The sequence below is a fragment of the Heteronotia binoei genome, chromosome 1 (assembly GCF_032191835.1).
Source record: "Heteronotia binoei isolate CCM8104 ecotype False Entrance Well chromosome 1, APGP_CSIRO_Hbin_v1, whole genome shotgun sequence".
In the NCBI taxonomy this organism is placed as follows: domain Eukaryota; kingdom Metazoa; phylum Chordata; class Lepidosauria; order Squamata; family Gekkonidae; genus Heteronotia; species Heteronotia binoei.
This window is the reverse complement of record NC_083223.1, coordinates 259,100,398-259,127,799: the sequence shown is the minus strand read 5'-3', so window position 1 is coordinate 259,127,799 and position 27,402 is coordinate 259,100,398. Positions and strand designations below refer to the sequence as shown.

The window sequence follows — 27,402 nt, the reverse complement described above, 5'->3', positions numbered from 1 at the left end:
TTGCATGAGCAGAGTAGGCATGGGTCTCCCAGATCCTTTTGTAACCCTCTAACCACTATACCACACTAGATCTCTACGCCATTCCTGCCGGAACAGAAGATGATGGTTACATATAACTAATGCTCCCTCTAAGTCGTGGAGTCTTGTGAGCAAAAACTGTACTTCGTGAGCTACTGGCATTAAAGTTGTGAGCTACTGCAGAAATTAGTGTGCTCTGAGGCCATTTTTCCTGAGCTAAGACAAAAATATGTGAGCCAGAGGCCAACAATCTGTGAGCTAACTCACACTAACTCAACTTAGAGGGAACACTGCATATAACATGCTATGGGTCCAGTTGCTCTGGATACAAATCTCATCCGACCTCAAGAAAGAGGAGGGGGGGGGGAGCAATTTTTAAGTCTTGGATGACCCAGCAATGGTAGTGTTAGGGAAAACATTAAGGGGCTTTTCATGAAGTTTCTCTCTCTCTCTCTCTCTCTCTGGCAAGGAAAGGCCCAGCCAGCCCTACCCACCAAATTTGAACTTGGGAAAAGGGTTTTTTTTGGGGGGAGGGGGGCTCCAGGCTTCCCAGCCCCTCAGTGTCCCCCCCCCCAACAGATAGAGGAGCAGTTTTTTCATACTTGTCTCACTAGAGAAAGGGAATGCCCCTGCCTTTGTGCCCATCTCTGGCTGCTCCTTCACATTTGCTTCACACAGATTCCTCCCTGGATGGATCTCACCCCCCTCCCCACTTTTTATTAGTCATTCTTTGGATGCTGATATCATCGGATTATTTAACATGCTACCTCAGTGGGTCACTGTCTCCTTTCCCCCTCCCCAGCTGAAACACCTTGTTCTTCATCTCTTTTTTTCGCATCCACCCATAGGGCTATCCAGCACACTGCCCTTGAAAAAGAAACTGATAAAAATGACCCCTTCCAAATAATATCCCTCCACCACCAAAGTAAACAGTTCCACCCCAGATTCATCGCTGCTAGTTTTGCCAGGCTGCTTATAACTGGGGCTCTTATCCTTTCTCGCCTTCCCCCCATCTCACCAGCTAACAAATCCCTCTCCCGATCAGCAGGGCCACTGGGGCCCCATTTCCCACCCCCATCCCAGCAGTGGTTTCCCCATTCTCCACCATTCCCCTCAAGGGTTAAGGCCCATCCATCACAACTCCCTTGAAAAATAAACGGATAAAAATGACTCCTTCCAAATAATATTCCCACCGCTCACCAATGTAAACAGTTCCACCCCAGATCCATCACTGCTAATTTTTCCAGCCTGCTTATAACTGGGGTTCTTATTCTTTCTGGCCTTCCTTCCATCGCACCAGCTAACACAAACCCCTCTCCCAGATCAGCCCCATTTCCCACCCCCATCCCAGCAGTCTTTCCCCCATGGTCCTCCACCATTCCCCTAAAGGGTTAAGGCCCATCCATAACACCTCCTTTGCATCCACAGTCACCAAGCTCCGTCTGGTTGCCAGGGTGGCACGGTTTTGGGCACTGAGCAAGCGGGAGTGGGTGGGCGAGTGGGCACAGAGTAGGGCTGGGGCAGTGTAAGGCGGGGGGTGGGGGGCAGAAGGCTTCACCTTCTCGAGGCGGCGGCAGCAGCAGCCCTGCCCAGACATCTCAGCATCAGCAGGGAGGAGCTGCGGCTGCAGAGAGAGTGAGTATCTGCAGGGATGCTCGGGCGGGTCCCACGGCTGCCTCCTGCGCCCCCCCTCATCATCTGCGCCCCATCCGGCATTTCTCTCCCCACCCCCAGCATTCAGGGTGAGGAGGGGGAGCTGGTCCATTGTCTGGAGGCTGTGTGTGTGTGTGTGTGTGTGTGTTCCAGCATGAGGTGGAGTGGAAGGGAAGCCTCAGGGAGGTGGCGAGGGGCTTGTGCATTTGCAGAAAGCCAGAGGGCTGAATGAAAAGGCACCGGGGCAGCATTGCAGGGTGTCTCTGAGCGATGCCCCTCTCCCAGGGCAAAATATGTTGACTCAGGAGCAGGTCTCATTGATTTGGGTGGAGCTGCAGACCTTCAAGTAAGTAGGGCTGGCTGGCTGGCTTTGGGGCTGCATCCAGAGTAGAGTCTGCATCTGTGTGTGTGTGTACACACGCGAGTTGTTTGTTGAACCCCAGATGAGGAGGGACACACCAGAAAGAGAGAGAGCAACAGAGCAAGGCAAAGAGGGTGGGAGAACAGAGGTGTGCGGTGTGTACTCGAACTTGGCTAACAGGAGGGCTGTGGGGAAATCGGGAGAATTTGGTGTGTGTATGTTTGTAAAACACAGGGCAGGCAGCAGGAGGGAGTATGTGTGTTTGGGGGCTGATTGTGTGCAGTGTTCCCTCTAAGCTGAGTTAGTGTGAGCTAGCTCACAGGTTTTAAGCCTCCAGCTCACACGTTTTTGTCTTCGCGCAGGAAAAATGGCCCCACAGCAAACTAATTCATGCAGTAGCTCACAACTTTAATGCCAGTAGCTCACAAAGTAGAATTTCTACTCACAAGACCCCACAGCATAGAGGGCGTATTGATTGTGTGTGTGTGTTTATCACACATGCAAGAGAGATGGTGTAACGCCAGAGCAGTCGATGTGTTTGTGTGTATGTGAAAGTAGACACTTTCGTACACGTGTTTTTATCTTTTTTAAAGATTGTGTGCGGGTGACACAAGAGGTTTATGGATGTATAAATCTGAGGGTGAGAAAGACCCAAGTTTTGTTTGGCAGAAAGATGGGCCGCAAGGGTGGAAGAAACTGTTTTGTGTGTGAGAGAGAGAAAGAGAAAATGAAGAAAGTGTTTATGTGTGTGAGAGAGAGAGAGACTTAAGAAGGCTGAGATGGTAAACGGGGTGACACAAACCTGACACCCACACACATTTCTTTGTGTGAAAGAGACGCTGAGACCAGATGGCATTGGTGCCTCCACTGGTGTGACGGGCATAAAGAATGCATGGCACATAGCTTGTGTGTGTAACATCAACAACACTGCATGAAACATCGTGCATGGGTGAGCACACGTAAAGGATGATTCTGAAGTGCACCAATTTTGAGCATGTGTAGCAAGCTGTCGTGTTGCACAGAAAGCTTCTTCGGGTCAGAATGGAAAGGTGGCTGATCATCAGGTCTGAGACGAAAGCACAAGCCAGATGTCTGTCATTCAGATAGCCTTGTTCTACCTGGGGAAGAATTCTGTGTGATACAGAAACTTGCTACACTGGTACCAATGTTTTTAGATGCTGTCATTTTGCTTGGGAGAGGCCTGGCATTGAACCCCTTCTAGTGCCACCTGCTGGCCTTCTAACAATCAGCTGGCATGCTCAGCATTTACACCCAGTAACACAGGAGTGGCCAAACTGTGGCTCGGGAGCCACATGTGGCTCTTTCACACATATTGTGTGGCTCTTGAAGTCTCCACCACCCCATCAGCTGGCTTGGAGAAGGCATTTCTCTCTTTAAATCACTTTTCCAGGGCAGCTTGGAGAATGCATTTAAAGTTGCTTTCTTTCTACCCCTCCCCTCCTCCCTCTCCTTCCTTCCTTCCTTCCTTCCTTCCTTCCTTCCTTCCTTCCTTCCTTCCTTCCTTCCTTCCTTCCTTCCTTCCTTCCTTCCTTGTGGCTCTCAGACTTAATTTCATGTCTTGCCGCTCTCGAACATCTGACGTTTATTCTGTGTGGCTCTTACATTAAGCAAGTTTGGCCACGCCTGCAGTAACCCTTCCTTAGTTGAAATGTCTGTTTCCCCCCCACCCCGCATACACACACACACTCCGGAGAGGGTAGGTCTGGGAAATTCAGAAGTGCCAGAGAAGAAAGACTAGCATCCCCGGAGAGCCAGGTAAGAAGTTTGCCAGCTCCTGTGGTTGGTTGCCTGTGCCTGGGGAGGGAGAGCAGCTTTTAATTGAATTGTCTCCAGTTAATTGGAGCCATCCTTGGTTCTTTGGGGTTGGCAGGGGGCCAGCTCTACCGCAGGCATCTCTTCCCCCCACAGCGCAGTGCTGGGAAGGGCTGGCAGTTTCCATATCACTCATCCCCCCCCCCCCCCCACCGCACCCCAAAGCACTCCAGTTCTTTGCTATAAAAGGATCCAGTCGTGTGTAGCAAAAGTATCCGGTCTGCAAACAACCATAGTCTGGCAGGTGAGTGTGGAATGGAGTCCAGGGCAACTAGGGGTAGCTTCCTCCCTCCCTCTCTCCCTCATATATCCTCTTGAATTCCCTACCATCACACCGTGAGAGAGTAAAGTCCTGTGTAAGGGATAGAAGGGATACTTGGCGGGGGGGGTGGGGGGGGAGTGAGAGGAATTTTTCCGTTGCTCGGTTTTTTAATTGGTACGCTTTGGGGGATGGGAGAAGGGGCACCAAAGACCCAGCCGTTCTCAAATAGGTGGGTACCAGACCCACTGCTGTGACAGGTCAGTGGCAAAAGATGGCATCTTGTGTGTGACTTCTCAAGCCTGTATACTTTTTCAGGCATCAAGTTTTTCTTTACAAGCTGGGTATGAATAAGAGATTTATGGGAATGTGCATGTTGACAAATGCTTTTAATTAAATGTAAAACAGCAGAATAACATTTCCAGTTGGGTGAAAATTGCTGTTAGATTTCTTCCTAGAGTTGTTTCCTCTTGTGCAACGTCTCCATCCCTCCTTGTCCCAGTCATGTACCTTAATCACAGGGGATGCTGAGAGAATCCTGAACTAGGTGTCTAGAATCCTAAAATAGGGGGAGGTGTTTGTGAGTTTCCTGCATTGTGCAGGGGTTGGACTAGATGGCCCTAGAGGTCCCTTCCAACTCTATGATTCTATGATTCTAACTCCATCCAATCCCCTCACCCTTTATTCTTCTTAACCCTTTTTTAAATCTTTGAGCCCTTTTCCTGCATGACTTCATCCCCACTTGGTTTGTGTGTGTGTGTGTGATTCCCTTCCAGTAAAGGAGAAGCAGAGAAGAGAGGGCAAAACAAATGGTTCTCATAGGACAGGGGTGGCCAAACTTGCTTAATGTAAGAGCCACATAGAATAAATGTCAGATGTTTGAGAGCCACAAGACAGGACGGAAGGAAGGTAGGCAAATAGATGGTGGGAGGGAGAGGTGGAAAGAAAGCAACTTTAAATGCATTTTCCAAGCTGCCAGCTGGCTTGGCTTGGAGATGTGATTTAAAGAGAGAAATGCCTTCTCCAAACTGGCCAACAGGGCAGTGGGGGCTTCAAGAGCCACACAATATGTGTGAAAGAGCTACATGTGGTTCCCAAGCTGCATTTTGGCCACTCCTGTCATAGGAAGATGTGATGGGAAAAAGAGGGGCTATGCACTTTATTCTGCTATGGGTCAAAAGTGTTACTTGGGGGTGGGGATTAGTATTCAGTGGGATTGGCTTGTAGTTGATTCTGAAAGTGGCTGGGATGTCAGCCAATCTCCCTTTTCGCCCAGCAGAGGTTATGGGTTCAAATCAAAGGGAGGGATTTGGAGAGATGATAATAGAGACTTCAGCCCCTCTGAACTGGAAAAAGATTCCATCACTTGAGTCTGTTTGTGTTTGGCTTTGGGAAATTGTTTGTTCTAGTGAAAAGAACAGAACAGTCTGCAGTGCTCACTCATCCTTGAAGACTTTCTGTTTAATTTCTGGCAGGGGGGGACTCAATATCGATGCAAATAAAATAAAACTTTGTTGGTTGTAAAGATGCCACTGGAGTCCAATTTTGTTCCGTTGCTTCAGACCGACACAGCTTCGCCCTTGAATTTATTGATGCAAATGTTCAATCTAACCAATATTTAAACCATTTGGTTACTTTGAAAATTCGGAAACATCGAGTTGGCGCTGATCTAACAGGATGATGGAGCTGCAGGAGAGATTAATTGGAGAGGGGTTAAAAATGTGTTGTTTTTATGGAGGTGGGAATAATGTTGTTGGCCCATAATAAGACCAGTGCTGGATCAGACCAATGATCCATCTAGTCCAGCATCCTGGTTCTGCCAGTGAGATGCCCCAGGAAGCCCATTGCCAGCCTTGAATGAAAAGGATTAAGAACATAAGAGAAGCCATGGCTCATCCAATCCAACAGTCTGTGCCACACAGTGGCCAACCCCCCCACCCCGCCTTCCAGGTGCCATCAGGAGGTCCATCAGTGGGGCCAGGACACCAGAAGCCCTCCCTCTGTTCCCCCCCCCAAGCACTAAGAAATACAGAGCATCACTTGTCCCAGACAGAAAGTTCCATCTATACCTTGTGGCTAATAGCCCCTGATGGACCTCTGCTCCATATGTTTATCCAATCCGTTCTCGAAGCTGTCTATGCATGTAACTGCCATCACCTCCTGCGGCAGTGAATTCCATATATTAATCACTCTTTGGGTGAAGAAGTATTTCCTTTTAGCCATTCTTTTTATTTGGGTTTGATTCCCCACTCCTCCACTTGCACCTGCTGGAATAGCCTTGGTTCAGCCATAGCTCTCGCAGAGCTGTCCTTGAAAGGGCAGCTTCTGGGAGAGCTCTCTCAGACCACCTACCTCACAGGGTGTCTGTTGTGGGGGAGGAAGATAAAGGAGATCGTAAACTGCTCTGAGACTCTGAGATTCAGAGTAAAGGACGGGGTATAAATCCAATTTCTTCGTCTTCTTCTTCTTCTTCCTCCCTGACTGCTCAGCAATTTCACTGAGTACCCACAAGTTCTTGTATTATGAGAAAGGGAGAAAAGTACTCCTTTCTCTACCTTCTCTATCCCATGCATAATCTTGTAAACCTCAATCATGTCACCCCTCAGTTGTCGTTTCTCCAAGCTAAAAAGCCCCAAGCGTTTTAACCTTTCTTTATAGGGAGTGTTCTTCATTCACTGTCCAGTGTTCAAAGGTATCCTGTCTCTGTCACTAGAGGATCTATTTTGCAATTTTTAGGCTATCTATGAATTTGTCTAATCCTGGACTGGAGAGGCAGAAAGCAGCTCCTAAGAACTGGCCTGCTGAATTAAGCCAAAATGTATCCAATCCAGCATCCTACTTCCAACAGTGACAAGTCAGATACCTCTAGGAAGTCCACAAACGGGGTATGAATGCAATATCCCTCCCATGCATATCCGTTCTTCATCATCTGACACTGAGAAAGAAAGTCATCGTCTTTAGAGGTGATAGACACGTCCTTCTCATATTAGTCCACTCTCCTTTCAGTGCCTTCTATAAGTATGGTGTAGGAGAGCAGTGAGTTCCATGAATTAACAGTGTGGCATGAAGAACTACTTTCTCCCATGTGTGCACTGAAGCAAATGACCATTGCCGTGTCTTAGTGCAGGCGTGGCCAAACTGAGGCTCAGGAGCCACATATGGCTCTTTCACAGATATTGTGTGGCTCTCGAAGCCCCCACTGCCCCACTGGCTCGTTGGAGAAGGCATTTGCCTCTTTAAATCATTTCTCCAAGCCAAGCCAGCCGACGGCTTGGGGAACTCATTTAAATTTGCTTTCTTTCCACCTCTCCACCTCCCCACCTTCCTTCCGTCCCTCCATCCATCTTGCAGGTCTCAAACATCTGACATTTGTTCTATGTGATTCTTACATGAAGCAAGGTTGGCCACCTCTGTCTTAGTGGCAGTGAGTTCCATAAGCCAACTGTGCAAGGTGCATAGAAGTACTTCTTTTTGTCCATACTGACATTCACTGGGCGACCCTTTGGGTTGGATCCAGCCAACTTTTCTACTGGTGTGAAAGGAAGGAGGGATCCACCTCTGGCCAACCAAAACAGCTATGCTGGGAATCATGGAAGCTATAGTATAGCCATGTGTAACAGGGGCCATAGTGGGAAGGAGCACTGGATGAGACTGAGTAAAAAACCACGTCTTCCACTCTGTTAGCCCCAGCCACGGGGATAGGGAGTGGGGAAATACAAGGTACAGCTGGGTGCACTCACAACATCTTATCTCTGTGCCCTCCACAGTGAGCTACCCCCCGCCGCCTCTGCCCCCGGCCATTTGCCCTCCTGACCACCATGGCTCCATGCTTGTCGTCTGCTACCCCTCCAAGGAATCGATCCTGAGCCTGACCCCGCGCAGCAGAAGCGCTGTTATGCGCCTCACCACCGTCTTTGCGCTCTTCACCGTGGTCCTGGTGTACCTCGTCACCGGGGCCTTCATCTTCCGCCAGCTGGAGCAGCCATACGAAGTCCGCCAGCAGGGGAAGCTCAATGCCTACCGGGAGCAGTTTTTGAAAGGGCACCGGGAACAGTTCTTGAAACGGCACCAGTGTGTGGGCCCTGATGAACTGGATGACCTCATTCAGGTGAGAGGGAAGTCACCACAGGGGCTGGGTGGGAAGGCAAGGGATAAGACGGGAAGGTGGGGATATAAATAAGAAGAGGGAGCAGGCAACCAGGTACAGGTAAGGTAGGAAAGACTGAATCGGGTATGAGAGGGGCAGGAGATGGAATCATGATGTGCACAAATAGGACAGAACTCACTGCTCCAAAATGTGGGATGCCTGCCTCTAAGGGGGGGGGGGGGTAGATAAGTTAATGGAGGGTAGATCTGTCAGTGCATATCATCCATGTTCACCGAAAAGAGCCCTCATTTTCAGAGGCAGAGACTGCCAGTTCCTGAAGGAACAATGAAAAGAGGCTTTGGGTTCTGCCTCTTCCTTGTAGGCCTTCTAGTCATCTGCTCAACCACTGTGGGAAATGGGATTTTGAATAGGACAGACCTTTGAGGTATCTGAGAAAGGCTCTTCTAGTGGTGTGGTGATGGGCCAGGCCCATCTGTGGGTGAGATTTGGGCAAAAGATGAGCCTTCACTAAGGTTGCCATCCTCCAGATAGGGCCTGGGGTTCTCACAATCGCAACTGAGATCCTCTGGAGAAAATGGCAACTTTGGGTGTCACTCTATGGGAGGGATGGCCAAACTGTGGCTTGGGAGCCGCATGTGGCTCTTTCACAGATATTGTGTGGCTCTCAAAGCCCCCTCCACCCTGTCAGCTGGCTTGGAGAAGGCGTTTCTCTCTTTAAATCATTTTGCCATGCCAAGCCAGCTGGCAGCTTGGAGAACGCATTTAAAGGTAAAGTTGCTTTCTTTCCATCTCTCCCTCTCCTTCCTTCCTTCCTTCCTTCCTTCCTTCCTTCCTTCCTTCCTTCCTTCTTTCCTTCCCTCCCTCAAACATCTGATGTTCATGTCTTGTGGCTCTCAAACTTCTGCCGTTTAGTCTATGTGGCTCTTACGTTAAGCAAGTTTGGCCATCTCTGCTCTATGGCATGACACCCCCTTTTGAGCTTCCTCCTCTCCCCAAGCTCTGCCCCCAGATCTCCCAAGCTGGAGTTGGCAACCCCAGTCTTCATGAATGCCACCATGCCTCGGCTCTTCCTTCATACTGCCCATTCTATACCAACACCAAGATTTGAGAGAAGGGGCACTTACCTCACCTAAATCTTGTCTTCCCTAGTTCCAGAGCACTCCAGTCTAATGGCTAAGAACTGAAAGCTATAAATAGGGATGTCCCTGGTTCAAATTTGGCCTCTCTGGCTTTAGGCAACCCTCTCCCCTCTCTGCCACCAGTCTTCCTATCTGCAACCAATGTTCCCTCTAAGCTGCAGAGTCTTGCGAGCAAAAATTCTACTTTGTGAGCTACTGGCATTAAAGTTGTGAGCGACTGCATAAATTGGTGTGCTCTGGGGTCATCCTTCCTGAGCTAAGACAAAAATGTGTGAGCTGGAGGCTGAAAATCTGAGCTAGCTCACGCTAACTCAGCTTAGAGGAAACACCGTCTGCAATATGGGGAGCTCATTTGCATATTAGGCCACACCCCTTGATGCCAAGCCAGCCAGAACTGTGTGGCTGTGCGTTCCCGCTCAAAAAAAGCCCTGCTCATCTCAAACTAACCTGACTATATTGTTATCAGAACTGCCACATGACGATGTCTGCAAAGTGTTTGACCTATACTGAACGCTAAGTATTTATTTATGAACCATATGAATTATTTGTATCGTATGTAGGATCCTTTTAAAAAATAACGATTGTGTAGTTGCCAGTCCTAACAATGAATAAGACAAGCAAGATCTCTTGGTGGAGATGTGTGGGCTTCCATCCCAGTGAATACCTGGCCCAGATATTGTTATGCCCCCTTGTTTCCCTCTACTCACACACATATCTGTATTTATTTCTGAGAGGGAAAGGAGAAATGATTTATAGTTGCCTAGCAAATGTAGAGAGGATCCCTATGGCACAGAGTGGTAGTAGTCCAAGCTCTGCTCACAACCTGAATTGGATCCCTGCAGAAGCTGGGTTCAGGTAGCTGGCTCAAGGTTGACTCAGCCTTTCACCCTCCCAAGGTTGGTAAAATGATTACCCAGCTTCCTTGGGGGTAAAACGTAGATGACTGGGGAAGGCGATGGCAAACCACCCCATAAAAAGTCTGCCAAGAAAATGTCATGATGTGATGTCACCCCTATGTATGTTTGCCAATCCCCAGGTGGGCGCAGGGGACCCTCCAGTTTGGAGGCCCTCCCCCCTGCTTCAGGGAGACCAATTCCCATAGGATATAATGGAGAATTGATCTGCGAGTATCTGGGGCTCGGGGGAGGGGGGCTGTTTTTTCAGGTAGAGGCACCAAATTTTCAGTATAGCATCTGTCTCTCCTCCAAATACCCTCCAAGTCCCAAAAGAGGGTGCCCCTATCCTTCATTATTTCCAATGTACGGAAGGCATTTAAAAGGTGTGCAGCCCCTTTAAATGTGATGGCCAGAACTCCCTTTGGAGTTCAGTTGTGTTCACCCTTGCTCCTGGCTCCACCCCCTCTGTCTCCTGGCTTCACCCCTAAAGTTCCCAGATATTTCTTGAACTGAACTTGGCAACTCTACCCCCGTGGGTCAGTAAAGACTTGGTGCTTGCACGGAGACTACCTTTACCTTTAGCAAATGTAGAGCTGCTCTGAGGTCTCAGGATGTGGGTGCCCTCACCTTCAAATTTTCACAGATGAAAATTGGGGTGTGGCCATAAGCCCCAAATTCTCGTATTAAGGATTACCGTTTGAGCTCCCCCAAAACACATGCATGCACACAATTATCTATTTCTGGAATCTTTCTTTTGCCTTCTGGATTCGGTTTCTCTGTAACTGCCTGCCTTTTACCTATTTAGTCTCTTAGAATGGCATTATTTTTTGGAGTTATAAATACATCTGTCCTAAAAGGTTAGCAAGCATTCAAAACGTATCGCTGAAGCGGTGGTGTTTTGAAACCACAAGCCGTGCACGGCATGGCACTTTAGAATGCACACACAATTGCAGTGACACAAGAGATGATGCATACGATCGCTGGTCCAAGGTTTCACATTAGGAGACCCTGGATTTGGAGCATAACCCTGCAGGAGAACTCCAGCATCTCATGATGATGATAGAGGAGGAGGATATTGGATTTGTATCCCGCCCTCCGCTCTGAATCTCAGAGTGACTCACAATCTCCTTTACCTTCCCCCGCACACAACAGACACCCCATGAGGAAGGTGGGGCTGAGAGAGCTCTCACAGCAGCTGCCCTTTCAAGGACAGCTCTGCGAGAGCTATGGCTGACCCAAGGCCATTCCAGCAGCTGCAAGTGGAGTGGGGAATCAAACCCAGCTCTCCCAGATAAGAGTCCACGCACTTAACCACTACACCAAACTGGCTCTCAAACAACATTTGAACAGGGCATCTTGCCCCAAAACAAAACTGGGAATGTGATTGATCAGGCATGATAGGGGCCAAGAAAGAGAAATTGTCCCTGGTCATTTGGGAGAGCTGGAGCAGGTAAACAAGGCTAACGACACAATGCCTTGAAGATAGTTTCAAAAAGTAGCCATGGAAATAGTTTCAAAGGGCAACAGAAGAGCTAGATTTGAGTCTAGTAGCACTTTACAGACCAATGAGATTGGTCTACCTGGGGGTGGCTACCTGGAGGTTGGCAGCCTAGCTTTGGAGCCTCAAAGTGCTCTCTTGACTCTCCAAAGCTTGTACCCTCAAAATAATGTTGATCTCTACAGTGCTACTGGACTTGAGTTTAGCTATTTACACAGTGCATTGACTATGCTATACTAGCTACAAAACGGAAGAGGCCATGGCTCAGCGGCAGAACATCTGAGTTGCATTCAGAGGGTCCCAAGTTCAATTCCTGGCATCTCCAAGTAAAACGGACAAAAGGAAATACCACTTTACACAGAGAGGGATTAAAATGTGGAATTGCTGCTAGGAGATGTAGTGATGGCCACAGGAATAAACTGCTTTAAAAGAAGATAAGATAGATTCATGGAAGATAAGTCTACCAATGGCGACTAGCCATGGCAGCTGAGGGGAAACCTCCACATTCAGAGGCATTAAGCCTCTGAATCCCAGAGCAAGGAGGAAGCAACATCAGAGTAAGACCTCATCCTCTATGCCCTGTTCTTGGACCTCCATAGGAACTGGTTAGGGCTAATATGTGAGACAGGATACTGGACTAGATGGATCCAGCAGGGTTCTTCTTATGTTCTTAATGGTCAAGTTGGAGATGATGTGAAAGACCTTCTGAAAGCAATGAGGGGGACAGGTTGCCCTGGCCCGAGGCTCAAGGGAGCAGTGGGAACTAAAATGGGCGTGGTAATCAGCATCATGTGATGGTACGATGTCACTTCCTGATATCCGGAAGTGGTATGTCACTTCCTGGTATGTATCCAAGAGGTTATACTGGAATCATGTGACAGCAATTTCTGTATTCCCTGCCCCCCATGGGTTGCCAGCTCCAGCTTGGGATATTTCTGGAGATTGGGGGTGGAGCCAGGGGCAGGTGGACTTTGGGGAAGGGAAGGACCTCAGCAGGGATATTATTCTATAGAGTCAACTGGCTGCTATAATCCCAAATATTTAGGATTAGTTTGAAGAGCACTGGGGACAGAAGTTGGGTCTTTGGTTTGGAGCACTGATCCTCTAGGTGTTGGCACTACTCTCTCCTCTACCCTTCCTCCTAGCAAGTAAGTGAGGCCATCTTAGCCGGCGTGGACCTTTCCAACAACAGCACCAACACGACCAGCTCGAATTGGGACATGGGCAGTGCCTTCTTCTTTGCTGGCACCGTCATCACCACCATAGGTACCAGGGAATCGGGTGCGGGAGGGGAGGGAAGGGAAGGGGAGAAGCTGCTGGGGCAGGAAAGCTGCTGGTCTGGTGTTCCAAAATTTAGGATTTTGTGCTTCAGGAGCCAACTGGCCACAGCCCAGAGATTGCTGGGAATGGGAACGATGGATTTGCAGCCCAAGATCGGGAAAACGATTGAGTTAAGTCTTGCTGGTGCTTGCAAGAATGGGAACTGCAGGGCTGATTCACTCAGGGGCATCTGCAAAGGCCAAGAAAGGCAAGAATTGAATGGTTACTGGCACTGACTTAACAGAATGGGGATGAACAGGGCTTTTTTTTTTTGTAGCAGGAACTCCTTTGCATATTAGGCCACACACCCCTGTTGTAGCCAATCCTCCAAGAGTTTACAGAGCTCTTCGTACAGGGCTTACTATAAGCTCCAGGAGGAATGGCTACATCAGGGGGTGTGGCCTAATATGCAAAGGAGTTCCTGCTACAAAAAAGCCTTTGCATATTAGGCCACACACCCGATGTAGCCAATCCTCCAAGAGCTTACAGGGCTCTTCTTACAGTGCCTACTGTAAGTTCTTGAAGAATTGGCTACATCAGGGAGGGTGTAGTCTAATATACAAAGGAGTTCCTGCTACAAAAAAAAGACCTGAGGATGAACCCCAGACTTTCAGTATGAATCCCAGACTTTCTGTGAATGACAAGTCATCTCTGGAGCAAACAAACATTGTTCCATTATAGTAATGACAAAAGAGCTTGTGGAGTGTGCCAATCTCCCGGTATGTCAATTGATCTCCAGATGACCAAGACAAGTTCCCTTGGAGAAAAGGGCTGCTTTGGAGGCTGGACTTTATGATATTACCCATACACACACTCAGGTCCCTTCCCAGAGTCCACCTCCAGATATTTCCCAACCCAGAACTGGCAACCTTAGCCTTCGCTAGCGATTTTTTTTTTGAGGGGGGGCACTGTGTGACACAGAGTGTTGGACTGGATGGGCCATTGGCCTGATCCAACATGGCTTCTCTTATGTTCTTATGTAATATGAAGCTTATCTGCTCCTAATTCAACAGATTGCTGTCTTTCAAAAGGGTACTTAGCCAGGAAAGGGGGCGAAACCTATTCAATTACAGTAGTTCTGTCTCTTGCTCTGGTCTCTCCACCCTATAGGTTTTGGGAACAACTCCCCCCAAACTGATGCCGGCCGGCTCTTCTGCATCTTCTATGCATTGGTGGGAATTCCGCTTTTTGGGATGCTACTGGCTGGAGTCGGAGACCATTTGGGGTCATCTCTAAGGAAGGGCATTGGCAAAGTGGAGGATATTTTCTTGGTGAGTTGCACCACTTTCCTGCCTTCGCCTGGGCCCTCTTTTCCACGTTGAGTGGAAACCCCACTGCTGCATTTCCAGAATCTGTGGCATGCAGCCACTGCCAAAACATTGGTGCTTGTGGTGTTCATCTGCATGACATTGGCCATTCCCTCCATTAATCAATAGCCCCAGTGTGGAAGTTACTGCTCTCATATGGAACATCCTGCTGCAAAATGAAGAAAACCATTCTCTTGGTGGTAGAAACTGCTGTCAAGTTGCATCCATAGGATTTTCAAGGCAAGAGATAAACAGTGATTTGTCATTGTTGCCTCTGTGTAGTGACCCTTATAGAATCACACAGTTGGAAGGGACTTCCAGGGTCATCTAGTCCAACCCCCTACACAATGCAGGAAATTTACTAATACCTTCCCCTTCACACCCCCAGCAACCGCTGCTCCATGCCCAGAAGATGGCAAAAAACCCCTCTAGGATCCCTGGCCAAACTGCCCTGCCCTGGTGAAAATTTGCTGCCTGACCCCAAAGTGGGAATCAGCATTTCCCTGGACATGTAAGAAAGGCCATGAGAACTAAGCACTGATGCAACCCTTCCTGTTCTCCTTCCCATGAACAGCCTAAGTTCACAGAATCAGCATTGCTGTCAGATGGTCATCTAACCTCTGTTTAAAAACCTCCAAAGAAGAAGAGCCCACCACCTCCTGACCAAGCCTGTTCAATGAGGAACTGCTTTGTCAGGAAGTTCTTCCTAATGTGTAGCCAAAGCTCTTTTGATTTCACTTCAACCCATTGATTCTTGTCCAACCTTCTGGGCAACTTGCTGGTGTCCTATCCAAATACTACCCGGGGCTGACAGTTTCGAGATCCAACAAGATCAGGCTTGCCTGGGCCATTCAGGTCAGGTGACCATTATTTTAGGTGGCTTTAGATGCCTGAGCTATTGCCCAGGCTTCCCAGAAATATTGAGCTGACTACAGCTGAGCTGATTAGACAAATCATTGTCAAAAGTCCCATGTTCTTATGGGAGCTGTCTGCCTTCTGGGTGTGCTGGGTGCTTTTCAAATGTTATTCTCTCGGCTTCATTCTCTTCTTGCGCAGAAATGGCAAGTCAGTCCTACCATCGTGAGGATCCTGTCGGCCCTGCTCTTCATCCTCATTGGCTGCCTCCTCTTCGTGTCCCTGCCCACTGTTATCTTCCAGCATCTGGAACACTGGTCCCTCTTGGAGAGCGTTTACTTCGTGGTCATCACGCTGACCACCATTGGATTTGGCGATTATGTGGCAGGTGGGTGCTGTGAGAACACATGGGAAGCTGCCTTATGCTGAATCAAACCCTTGGTCCATCGATAGAAAAGAGCTAGAGTCCAGAATAGGGTTGCCAATCCCCAAGTGCGGGCAGGGGATCCCCCAGGTTGGAGGCCCTCCCCCCACTTCAGGGTCATCAGAAAGCAGGAGGGGGGGAATGTCTGCTGGGCATTCCATTATCCCCTATGGAGACTGATTCCCATAGGGTATAATGGAGAATTTATCTGCGATTATCTGGGACTCTGAGGGGCTGTTTTTTTTTTTAGATGGAGGCACCAAATTTGCAGCATAGTATTGCACGCTTCTCCTCAAAAGACCCTCCAAGTTTCAAAAAGATTGGACCAGGGGGTCCAATTCTATGAACCACAAAAGAAGGTGCCCCTATCCTTCATTATTTCCAATGTAGGGAAGGCATTTAAAAGGTGTGCAGTCCCTTTAAATGTGATGGCCAGAACTCCCTTTGCAGTTCAATTATGCTTGTCACATCCTTGCTCCTGGCTCCACCCCAATGTCTCCTGGCAAGTCCCCAGATATTTCTTGAATTGGACTTGGCAACCCTCGTCCAGAAGCACCTTAAAGACTAACCACAGGAAGGGGAGGAGCTTTTGCGAGTCACTGCTTAATGCCAGCCTCCCCATGGAACCTGGATATCCCCTGAAGTTACAGCTTATCTCCAGACTACAGAAGTCAGTTCCCTTGATGCTTTCAAGGGTGGACTCAGTGGAACTGCACCCCACCCTGTCTTCCCAAGGCTGCATCCTCAAATCTCCAGAAGTTCCCCAACCTGGATCAAGCAATCCTACACATCTCCCATCAGCAGCCAAGGACCTGGCAACCTAAATTCTACTAGAATGATGTTCTAGCTGTGTCTGGAGAAGTGAGCAGTGACTCACGAAAGCTCATCCCCTGCCACAGGTGGTTAATCTTAAGGTACTACTGGACTCCTGTGCCTTTCTACTGCTACAGACAGACTAACGCAGGTACCCATCTTGGCCACCAAGCTTAGTACTACTGCTAAACCAGGCAGGTTTCTAGGGTTGCCAGCCTCCAGGTGGGACCTAGAATTCTCCCAGAACCAAAACTGATCTCTAGATAAAAGCGATCCATTCCCCTGGAGAAAATGGCTGCCTTGGAGGTCAAATTCCATAGCATCCCATCCTCACTGATCGCGCTCCCTTCCCTTCCCCATCCTTCCTGAGGTCTGCCCCCAAGTCTCCAGGAACTGCCCAAACTGGAGTTGGCAGCCCTAGGTTCAAGGAAGATTAGGGTTTCTTGCGGGAAGTTAAAAGGCATCTGTCTCCATTTTTCTGTCACTCCTAGGTGATACATCAAGCGAGGAGTATCCATGGTACAAACCGTTGGTGTGGTTCTGGATCCTGCTTGGTTTGGCCTATTTTGCCTCCATCCTGACCATGATCGGCAACTGGTTGAGGGTGCTGTCCCGACGCACAAGAGCTGAGGTGAGGCATGTATGTAACTCCTTGCCTTGTAAGCCCCTTGTTTACACGCCTCTGTTATTCCTTTAGCACCATAACCCCCCATATTATAGTGGTGTAGATGACAAACTATCTCTTGCTGGTGCAGTTGATCTGCGGGACTGTAGAGAGAGCCAGTGTGTGGTAACTGTTAGAGCAGGGGTGTCGAGCTCATTTATTATGAGGGCCAAATCTGACATAAATGAGACCTCGTCGGGCTGGTCCATGCGTGTCATAAAATATAATGCCTGGTATCAGAGATACAAACTTTATAAAAGACACAAACACAAATGAAGATGTAAAAAACACCCCTAAAATAAAACATGGTTTAAGTACATATGAACATATGAAGCTGCCTTATACTGAATCAGACCCTCGGTCCATCAAAGTCAGTATTTTCTACTCAGACTGGCAGCGGCTCTCCAGGGTCTCAAGCTGAGGTTTTTCACACCTATTTGCCTGGACCCTTTTTAGTTGGAGATGCCAGGGACTGAACCTGGGACCTTCTGCTTACCAAGCAGAGGCTCTACCACTGAGCCACCGTCCCTCCCCAAGTATTAGCACTCTTGCAATATTGTGATCAGTATCATCAAAGCAAGCTCTCCCTCCCTCCCCCAAGAGAGGAGTCTCAGCTAATGGAGAAAATAGAGGCGTTGCTCTGTAGCTCTTGTGCAATTGAGAAATCCTGGCAAAGCAAGCTGTGACGCAGAAAGAAGCAAGAATAAGGGAGAAGGAAGCAGACTTGCTCGCAGATCCGATAGGAGCCCTTCGGGGGCCTGATCCAGCCCATAGGCCACACTTTTGACACCTCTGCTCTAGGTATTTCTCAATCCAGAACTGTCAACTCTATTCCCCCACTCGTGCAAGGAAGTTTCCGTTAAACCACCGCTGCTAGCAAAACGGCACAGGATCCAACCCACAGAGGTCCCAATTAGATGCTATGACTAATAGCTGCTGGGAAATAGGTCATTCATGAATTTGTTTGCCTGTTTTTCTTAACCAGCGGCCACATCACCACACTTTGTGGCAGTGAGTGCCATAAATGCAATTATCCACTGCATTAACCTGCTTGCCTGTTGTGTCAAATGCAGTGAGAGTGAGACAAGGTTGCCCCCCCACTGCCAATATCCTCTCTGTTGCATCAAGTCACACACACACCCCAACAGAAATCTGTGAGCGGAAGTCTTCCTCATGCTAAAATCCAGACTCACAGGTGCTAGGCAACTGTGCCATATAACCACTAGGGAGCACTGTATTTCCTGCTGATCCAGCAGGTCCATGCCACCCCCTTCCCTCCAACTTGGCCAGGGCTGCTGCTGGGAAGATCCACAGTGCCCCTTTCCTTTCCCGCTAATGAGAGCCCTCTGCCATCTGCAGCCGTTTTATTGCCTTTCATCTGCACCCCCAAGTCGGAGAGAAAAACGGCTTTCAATTAGGCCAATTCCTTAATGAGCTCATGTGCAAAATTGATACCATCTGGTTTTTAAGTGGCAAAAAGGGAGCAGCGGAATGCAACAGCCCTAGCCAGTCTTTCATTGCAGATCATCATGTACAGAAAATAGGACTGGCAGCTCCTAGAGATTGGGGGGGAGGGGGGGATTGGCCTGGAGATGCTACAGAAGGGAAGACACCTCAGCAAGGTATAATGTCCACCCTCCAAAGCAGCCATTTTTTTCAGGGAACTGATCTCTGTAGTCTGGAGATCAGTTGAAATTTTAGGAGGTTGGCAACTTCAGGGAAGAGGAGCAAAAACCACCCCAGGAACTGCAGTGCTTTTTTATTTTTAGTTTTAATTGGCATTTCCTCTTCTGACTTTAAAAGCCAATAGATCTGATGTTAGGGTTGGCAACTCCAGCTGGGGGTAGGGGTGTGGTTCTTGAACATTTGGAAGCATTGGCTGCGGAGGGCCGGTAAAGTTTAAGGAGGAGAGAGAGCTCAGCAGGGAATATGACTCCATTTCTCCTAGACCAGGGGTGTCAAACATACGGCCCAAAGGCCAAATCAGGCCCCCAGAGGGCTACTATCAGGCCCTCAAACACATCTGCTTCCTTCTCCCTCTCTCTTGCTTCCTTCTGCATCACAGCTTGCTTTTCCAGGCGTACTCATTGCACAGGAGCTACAGAGCAAAGCTTGTTTTCTCCATTGGGTGACGGTCCTCCCTTGGGGAGGAAGCGGGGAGGGAGAGCTTGCTTTGCCAGGCTCTCTCAGTCGCACAGCAGAGCTATTGAACCAAGCCTCTCTTTGTTATATTGGCTGAGGCTCCTCCCCCTTCTCATCCCCCGGGAAAGGAAGGAAAGAGCTTCCTTTGCCCGGTTCCCTCAATCCCATGAGAGAGATACAAAGAAAGCACCTTTTAAAAAGACGAAGAAGAAAGCACCTCTGTGTCCTTTATAAAGTTTGTATCTCTGCTTCCTGGCCTTACATTTTATGACACACGTGGTCCAGCCCAACAAAGTCTCATTTATGTCAGCCCTCATAACAAATGAGTTCGACACCCCTCACCTAGAGATTTCAGGGATGGATAGCAGGGAGGGTGGTATTTGAAGAGGCAAGGGATCTCAGCAGGACGTAATGCAATAGAGTTCATCCTACAAGGCAATATTTCTCCAGGCCTGGCCCGTTTTTACCAGCTCCTAGTATTTTTCTAGGCACTATTCAAAGTGCTGATAATGATCATAAGAACATAAGAGAAGCCATATTGGATCAGGCCAATGGCCCATCCAGTCCAACGCTCTGTCACACAGCGGCCCAAATCCAGGTGCCATCAGGAGGTCCACCAGGGGAGGCAGAACTGTTGCCCACTCCCCGCCCCCCGCACCAAGAATACAGAGCATCACTGCATAATAGCAGAAGAGGGCTCTTGCTTTCATGCCCTGCTTGTGAACTTCTGGGAGGCGTATTACAGCCAATGTGGGAAATAAAATGCACTCTGGAAATCTGCTATTACAATTGATCTCCAGGCAACAGAGATCAGCTCCCCTGGAGAAAATGGCTGCATTGGAGGGCAGACACTACAGAATCGTACCCTGCTGAGGTCCTTCCCAGCCCCAAACCCTGCCACCTTGAGGCTCCACCCCCAAAATCTCCAACAAAGGCAGTTCTTCTATTCCTGAGATTTTTCTCTGTGGGGAGCAGGAACACAGCCTTCTGTTATTCTACTACTGCTCGAAAACTACAGGAGAAAGAAAGTGGGTGGTTAGGTTAGGATTGCCAGCTTCCACGTAGGGAAATATTAGGCGATATTAGGGAGGAAGGTGGGGTTTGGGGTGGGAAGTGTCCTCAGTGGGATATAATACCACCTTCCAAAGTGACCATTTTCTCCAGGGAAACTGATCTCTGTTGCCTGGAGATCAGTTGTAATCCCAGGAGATCCCCAGCTACCACCTAGAGGTTAAACCAAACAATAGGGACTCCAAGTGTATGAAACATGCAAAGATAGAAAATGCAAGGGTAGACCATTAAAAAAAATGTGCTGGAATATACGTATTTTGAATCTCTCTTTGGTTACTTTCTCTTCGTTGTTATATGGTAGTTTCATTTTTCAGCCGTGCAACTGACGAAGAATTGTTTTGAAACATCTTGTATACCTGGGAAGGATGTATAGGTTGCAGAAATTTCTCTGGGATGTCCTCTGCCTTCTCTTTGGACTTTAGGAGGTCTTTTGGACACGATTATATGAAGGAGTGCAGAGGAGTCTCTTGTTTGATTTATGATTACTATTGAAGAATGTGTTTTGGTTGTAATACCTACCTCTTATTACTTGTTTCTGAATTGTGATCACAGAGTCTATCTTATTATCTGTATTTACGTTTCAATAGACTGATGTCTACTTCAGGGCTTTTTTTGTAGCAGGAATGCCTTTGCATATTAGGCCGCACCCCCCTGATGTAGCCAATCCTCTGAGAGCTTACAGGGCTCTTAGTATAGGACCTACTGTAAGCTCCAGGAGGATTGGCTACATCAGGGGAGTGTAGCCTAAGACACAAAGGAGTTCCTGCTACAAAAAAAAAAATTCTTGCGTGTAACTTGTGAATTTTTTTATGGTCTACCATTGCATTTTCTACCTTCACCACCTGGAGGTTGGCAGCCTTAGGTGAGGTGGGTCTTCAGAAGCTGCTGATGTCCTCCGGTCTTTTTCTCTCCTCTTCCCACTCTCCACAGATGGGGGATTTGACCGCTCATGCAGCCTCCTGGACAGGCAACATGGCATCCCAGCTGCGTGTCCCAAACATGGCATTGCCAGACAAGCTGCACAGAGCGGGTACCTTGAAAGGGAAGCCTCTATCTCCTTCGGACATCGCACAGGAAAAGGAAAGCGAGGAGCCCCTGCAACAGTCACCGTCACAGCCCCCACCACCCTTATTGCCGTCACAGCCCCCAATCTTACTGCCCCCACTGCCGCCCTCATTGCTCCCATGTCCGAGCCCTTCTCCGGCTACCAACCGGCGTGTGGCGCAGCTGAACACCCGCAACGCTGTCCCATTGCGGCCTATAGACTACACGGGTGAAAACATGGCTTTCATTGATGAGAGTTCGGATGCGTTGAGTGACGGGGGGCCACCTTCAGCCAGGCCACCCCGCCGCTTGCGCCCCCGGGCCCGACACCGTACCAACACCGGCCAGCCTCCAGGACTGCCCATGGATGTGCTGAGTCGGACCAGAGACAAAGGAGAAGCTGTTTAGGAAGGGGCTGGGCCAATCCCCCGACTTGGAGCATATTACTTACATGTGGTGCAGTTCTCTTCATTCCTGTTTTGCCGACATGCCCCCTGCCCTGGGCAGAGTGAATTCCAAAGCATCTCAGTTGTTCTTTCCTGGTGGTGCTAACTCAATGCCTTGGCACAAATCCTGTACGCTGCAGTACCCTGCTCTATGCTGCCAACTGGGAATCCCACCCTCTTTATCGTGCCAACAGAGTTCCTTGCTTGGGGGGGGAGGGCAAACCCTGACATCGCAACTCTCCTCTTCGCATGGTGCTCCCATCTCATATTTCTCCCCCTCCCATCTGCCCTTTCTCCCCCTCCCCAGCATTACAACCCCTTCTTGGCTGCATTCAAGCATAAGTGGAAGCCTCATTTGAACTAGTGTGCCTGTTTGTGGTCATCCGTTTGATTGACCTTGGAACTGCACCTCCTGGCGGCCTGCAGCAATCCTGCCTGTCCCCAGCGCCAAGCTCCAAGTCTGTTTACTACTGCATGCCTTCCTGAGCCCCCTTACCTCAAGCGAACACGCACACGACAACGCCTCCTCCCTTGTGAGCCAGATTAGGAATATATCTACACCGTCCATGTGAAGAGATTTAATAATTCTTCCCTTTCCCCAGGGAATCCTGGGAACGGTTGTTCTGTGAACATTCAGCTAGGGATTTGTAATGTCAGTGTCCTTGCTGAGGTAACTTTCCCAGGATTCTTTGCAAATGGTTTGCAGGGAATGTAGGCCTGGAAAGCCTTGTTCTTCCTTGATGGTAGAGGATACATAGGGGTGCACTGAGGGACAGGTTTCTAAAAACACCTACAACTGTGCCTCTTTTCTCACAGGGAGGGTCGCTAATCTTTCCTACCCCATCAGTGGGGAGAAATGTATGGGGAAGTGTGTACCCCATTTGAGGTCCTGCTTTGTGAGACCTCCTCCAGAGGCTGTTGGGTTAGATAGACAGGGCAGCTCCCAGAAGCTACGGAGAAAAGAGCGTGGGAGGAGGGTACCCTTCCCTTCCTGTCGTTCATCCTTCACTTCACAAATGTGCCTGTTCTCTGCTATGTATAAGTGGAAGCATCTTTTCTCTCTCTCTCTTTTTGTTCTGATCTTGTTTTCCAGAAATAAAAACCAAAATAACATAAGAGACATTTGTGTGTGTGTGTGTGTGTGTGTGAGAGAGAGAGAGAATCCTCCAAAGAAGCATCCATAGTCCTTATCACAGATTTTGCGAGGAAGAAAATATCACCTGTGGCAGGAGTGGCTCTCTCATGAGGTGATGGCCTGACTGGTTTTTGGGATACTGTTCAAGGGTTGTAATAATTTGGGTTACCAATCTCCAGGTGTCACCTCAAGATCTCCTGCAATTACAATTGATCTACTGGTGATCTCCAGTCACCACCTGGAATTTGCCACAGGAGGTGGTGGTGGCTACAAGCATAGCCAGATTCAAGAGGGGATTAGATAAACATATGGAGCAGAGGTCCATCTGTGGCTATTAGCCACAGCGTATTGTTGGAACTCTCTGTCTGGGGCAGTGATGCTCTGTATTCTTGGTGCTTGGTGGGGGGGGGGGAGCAGTGGGAGGGCTTCTAGTGTTCTGGCCCCACTGATGGACCTCCTGATGGCACCTGATTTTTTTGGCCACTATGTGACACAGAGTGTTGGACTGGATGGGCCATTGGCCTGATCCAACATGGCTTCTCTTATGTTCTTATGTGATGACTAAGATCAGTTCTCCTGGAGAAACCGGCCGCTTTGGGGGTTGGACTCTGGCATTATTTATTGCTGAGGTCCCAGCCCACCCCAAACTGTACCCTCAAAATTTCCAGGTATTCACCAACCCAGAGATGGCAACCATAGTAATAACTATTTTTAGTTTTATCAGTTATTGGGATTGTTGACCCACACACAGTGTTTACTCGAAAGAAAATTGATCCTGAATATGACAACTGTTAGACACACACACAAAAATTAATGGATATAACTCAAACTTGTATGCGAATGTAAGACAGCCCCCACCCCCTTTTAAGGGCATGTTTGTGATAGCAAGATAATATGTACTATAGAATTCTCCTTTACTGTGCATGGTGTGAAAGTTGGAATATGAAGAAAAAAGTGGGAGGATTCATTTGAAATGTGTTGGAGGAAAGTTTTACTGATACCATAGACCAAGGCTTTTTTTCTGGAAAAAGAGGTGCTGGAACTCTCCAAGAGGGAAATGAAGGAGAAACATAGAGGTGCCCCTCATGAAATTTTGAACCATTTTTTTAGAGAGATACCAGTGATCAAAATAAAACAGGCATCCTGTGGTACCTTACAGACGAACAGCATTTATTCCAGCATAAACTTTCATGAGTCAGAGCTGATGTAGTATACATCCATTAAATTGTATTCACAATTGAAAGGAGGCAGGGGTATGTTATAAAGAGCCAATCACCTGTTGGATTTCATTCTGCTATACAGCTGGTTTTTTGTGGGTTTGGTGGGGGGGTATTTTGCCATCAAATCACAGCCAATCTATGTGGGCTTCAAGGCAAGAGATATTCAGAGGTGGTTCGCCATTGCTGGCCTCTGAGTAGCAACCCTGGACTTCCTCAGTAGTCTCCCATCCAATTTTATTTATGTGATATATAGTCTGCTTGCCTCACAGGGACTCAAGGCGGGTTACATATAGCAGGGGTAGCTAAACTGTGGCTCGGAAGCCACATGTGGCTCTTCCACACATACTGTGTAGCTCTCGAAGCCCACACCACTAGTGGCTTGGAGAATGAGGTTTGCTATTGCACACTGGGCTGGCAGGGGGAACCTACACACTGATGTTACCCGGAAGTGATGTAATTGTGCACAGTGGCTGTTCTGGGCATTTCTGGGAAAACTCTATGGTTTTCCCAGAAGCTCTAGCCATTTGGGAGGGGAAACTCTATGGTACAATAGGTACCATAGAGTTTCCCCCTCCCAAATGACTACAGCATCTGAGAAAACCATAGCGTTTTCCCGGAAATGCCTAGAGCGGCTGTGCACAGCGCCGCTGGCACAATGCCGTCACTTCCAGGTGAAATCATTGCATTGCACATGCAGGGGACTTGGCAACCCTAGCAGGAACTCATTTGCATATTAGGCCACACCCCTGACCACAACTGTTTCACACCGGGGGGGTGTAGAAAAAGCCCAGCAGGAGCTCATTTGCATATTAGGCCACTCCCCCGACACCAAGCCAGCTAGAATTTCATTCCTGTGCGTTTCTGTTAAAAAAAAAACAAAACCCTGCTGAGATCTCCCCAAGTTCAGGGCATCCAGCTGCTAAGGGTATAGAAAGCCAGTCTGTCTAAACAAAATGGCACTCTATATTTTATCCATGAGCCAGCTTCTGAGAGTAACATGGCCCAGGCATCCTACTTGCCTTCTTCCACCTCTTTCTGGATCTGTTCCCATGGGTTTGGCAATATTACGTATGACAGCAAAAATGCAATCCTATCAAAACAGGGCCATAGGCGTAAACTACGCAGGGGCTCGGGGGCTAAAAGCCCCCCCCCCGGATTTTCCCCTGGGGCTAAGCCCCTGCCGGGCAAGCAACACAGGACCCTGGGGCTTCAAAGGCATGAATGGAGTGATAAAGGCTATGTGTGATTTTTCCCTCTGAGCTTCAAAGTCAGTGAATGCTAACTGAGCTTCTCCTGCCAATGGCAGGCGCTCCTTTTGCGCCCTTCCCAGGCCTGAGAAGAAAATATGGGCAAGCCCCACGGGAAGGAACCCCGTCCCTCGTCCACCTTCTTCTGAGGGGACTTGCCTCTGGAGTCCGTGGGGGAGGGGGTGAGGAAAAAGAGAAGGACCTCGTTCCAGGCAGCTGCTGCTGCTGCTCCTGCTGCCGCTATCATGGGGAAGTCTTCGCCAACTTCATGTGCAAGAAAGACTTTCATCCTGCCTCCAAATCTAACATCAAAAAGGTAAGTCTTGGTTTCTTCCTGACCCCACAAAAAGTGGCCTACGAGAGATCTTTTCAAGTAGTTTTTCTCCCTGCCTTCCACCACCGCAGTTTCCCCAAAGTTATTTTGCTTGCATGAAGAAAACCATATTACTCTGGGTACATCAGTGGGTTTTTTTAAGTTATTTTGCTTCCACGAAAAAAAAACACCATATTGCTTCTCCTGTATTTCTATGTACGCACAAAAGGCACCTTCCTGGGCTTTCAAAATCATGCTTCCTAGAGCTTTTCCTTTATGGCTTGTCCAAATATTGCTCATTGTTGTGTAGCAATTTGATTATATTGTTTCGGTTTGGTTACCCTTGCTCCGGAGAGAGGCACATACATCTTCCAAAAGGGACATACTAAAACTCGGAACAGAGCCTACCCATAGACTATACACGCCTGCCCATAGGGAATAATGGGGACCACACTAGCCCATACGGAAAAATGGAAATTAAGCTTGGCCTAAGGGCAGTGCCTGCCCATAGAGAAAGCACACCTGCCCATAGGGAATAATGGGGACTATATTTAACCATAGGGAAAAATGGAAATTAAGCTTGGCCTAAGGACAGCGCCTGCCCATAGAGAAAGCACACCTGCCCATCTCCCCCAGTTGTACCTTGGAGGGTGTTTTGAGGAGAAGCACTGGATGCTATGCTGAAAATGTGGGGCCTCTACCTCAAAAAACAGCCCTCCCCAGAGCCCCAGACACCCGCAAATCAATTCTCCATTGTACTCTGTGGGAAGAGAGCCCCGTGGCGCAAGGTGGTAAAGCTGCAGGACTGCAGTCAGAGCCCTCTGCTCACAACCTGAGTTTGATCCCGGTGTAAGCTGGGTTCAGGTAGCCGGCTCCATGTTGACTCTGCCTTCCATTCTTCCGAGGTTGGTAAAATGAGTACCCAGCTTGCTGGGGGGAAAGTGTAGATGACTGGGGAAGGCAATGGCAAACCACCCTGTAAAAACGTAGTGAAAGCAACGTCACCCCAGAGTCGGAAACAACTGGAGCTTGCACAAGGGACTACCTTTACCTATCTTTACCTTATTATCTGTATACCAATTTACTGTGATTTACACATCTTACCCAATGTGTTATTCCAATCTTAGCTGGATTTATTGCTCAGTCACTTACCCCTCCTTTCTTACCTATATGTAATACTTGAGGAAATCTGTTTCAGTGAATCTTAAGGAGCGGATATACTACGTTTCTCAGTTGTACCCATAATGGAATGTTGTTTGATTTGTAGGTAAAAACTGAAACCTCAAACCTTATTCCCATATTTGTTTGTTAAATTTATGCAGTTCACAGATCTTTCTCACATCCAGTCTCAGCTGTAATCAGCTATAATCACCCAGTATTTATCCATCTTGGCTTTTCTGACAACCAGCCAACCCCTGTAAGTAAGGGTTAAGAAACTGTTTTCAATGTATCTGACGAAGTGTACTAGCACAGGCTAGCTTATGCTCAGAATAAAACTTCATTGGTCTTAAAGGTGTTACTGGACTCAAACTTTGTTCAACTAGTTAATAATTGGAGAAGAAATTGGGGGGAAGAATAGCACTGTATTGCTATGTTGCATTGCTATAGTATTTGGGGGTTCTTTTGGCAGATAGAT

The 27,402-nt window shown here is 48.3% G+C and overlaps 1 protein-coding gene across 2 annotated transcripts; it reads left to right on the top strand.

Moving 5' to 3' along the window:
• The first annotated feature begins 1,603 nt into the window (after positions 1 to 1,603).
• On the top strand, positions 1,604 to 22,121 carry KCNK4 (potassium two pore domain channel subfamily K member 4). Of its 2 annotated transcripts, none has more exons than XM_060254472.1 (7): positions 1,604 to 1,653; positions 7,892 to 8,232; positions 12,911 to 13,031; positions 14,196 to 14,356; positions 15,449 to 15,635; positions 16,976 to 17,115; positions 21,292 to 22,121. In XM_060254472.1, coding segments are annotated over exons 1-7 (1,473 nt in total). In that variant the 5' UTR covers positions 1,604 to 1,652; the 3' UTR covers positions 21,814 to 22,121. The 2 variants fall into 2 exon arrangements, with proteins under 2 accessions (XP_060110455.1, XP_060110464.1); XM_060254481.1 differs by lacking the exon at positions 1,604 to 1,653 and adding an exon at positions 1,960 to 2,017.
• The last annotated feature ends 5,281 nt before the right edge of the window (positions 22,122 to 27,402 follow it).

Bases quoted from the DNA above. Each gene is read 5' to 3' on its own strand.
- KCNK4 (XM_060254472.1), top strand. The intron at 8,233-12,910 runs GTGAGAGGGAAG...CCTTCCTCCTAG, and splicing joins AACTGGATGACCTCATTCAG to CAAGTAAGTGAGGCCATCTT. The intron at 15,636-16,975 runs GTGGGTGCTGTG...TGTCACTCCTAG, and splicing joins ATTTGGCGATTATGTGGCAG to GTGATACATCAAGCGAGGAG.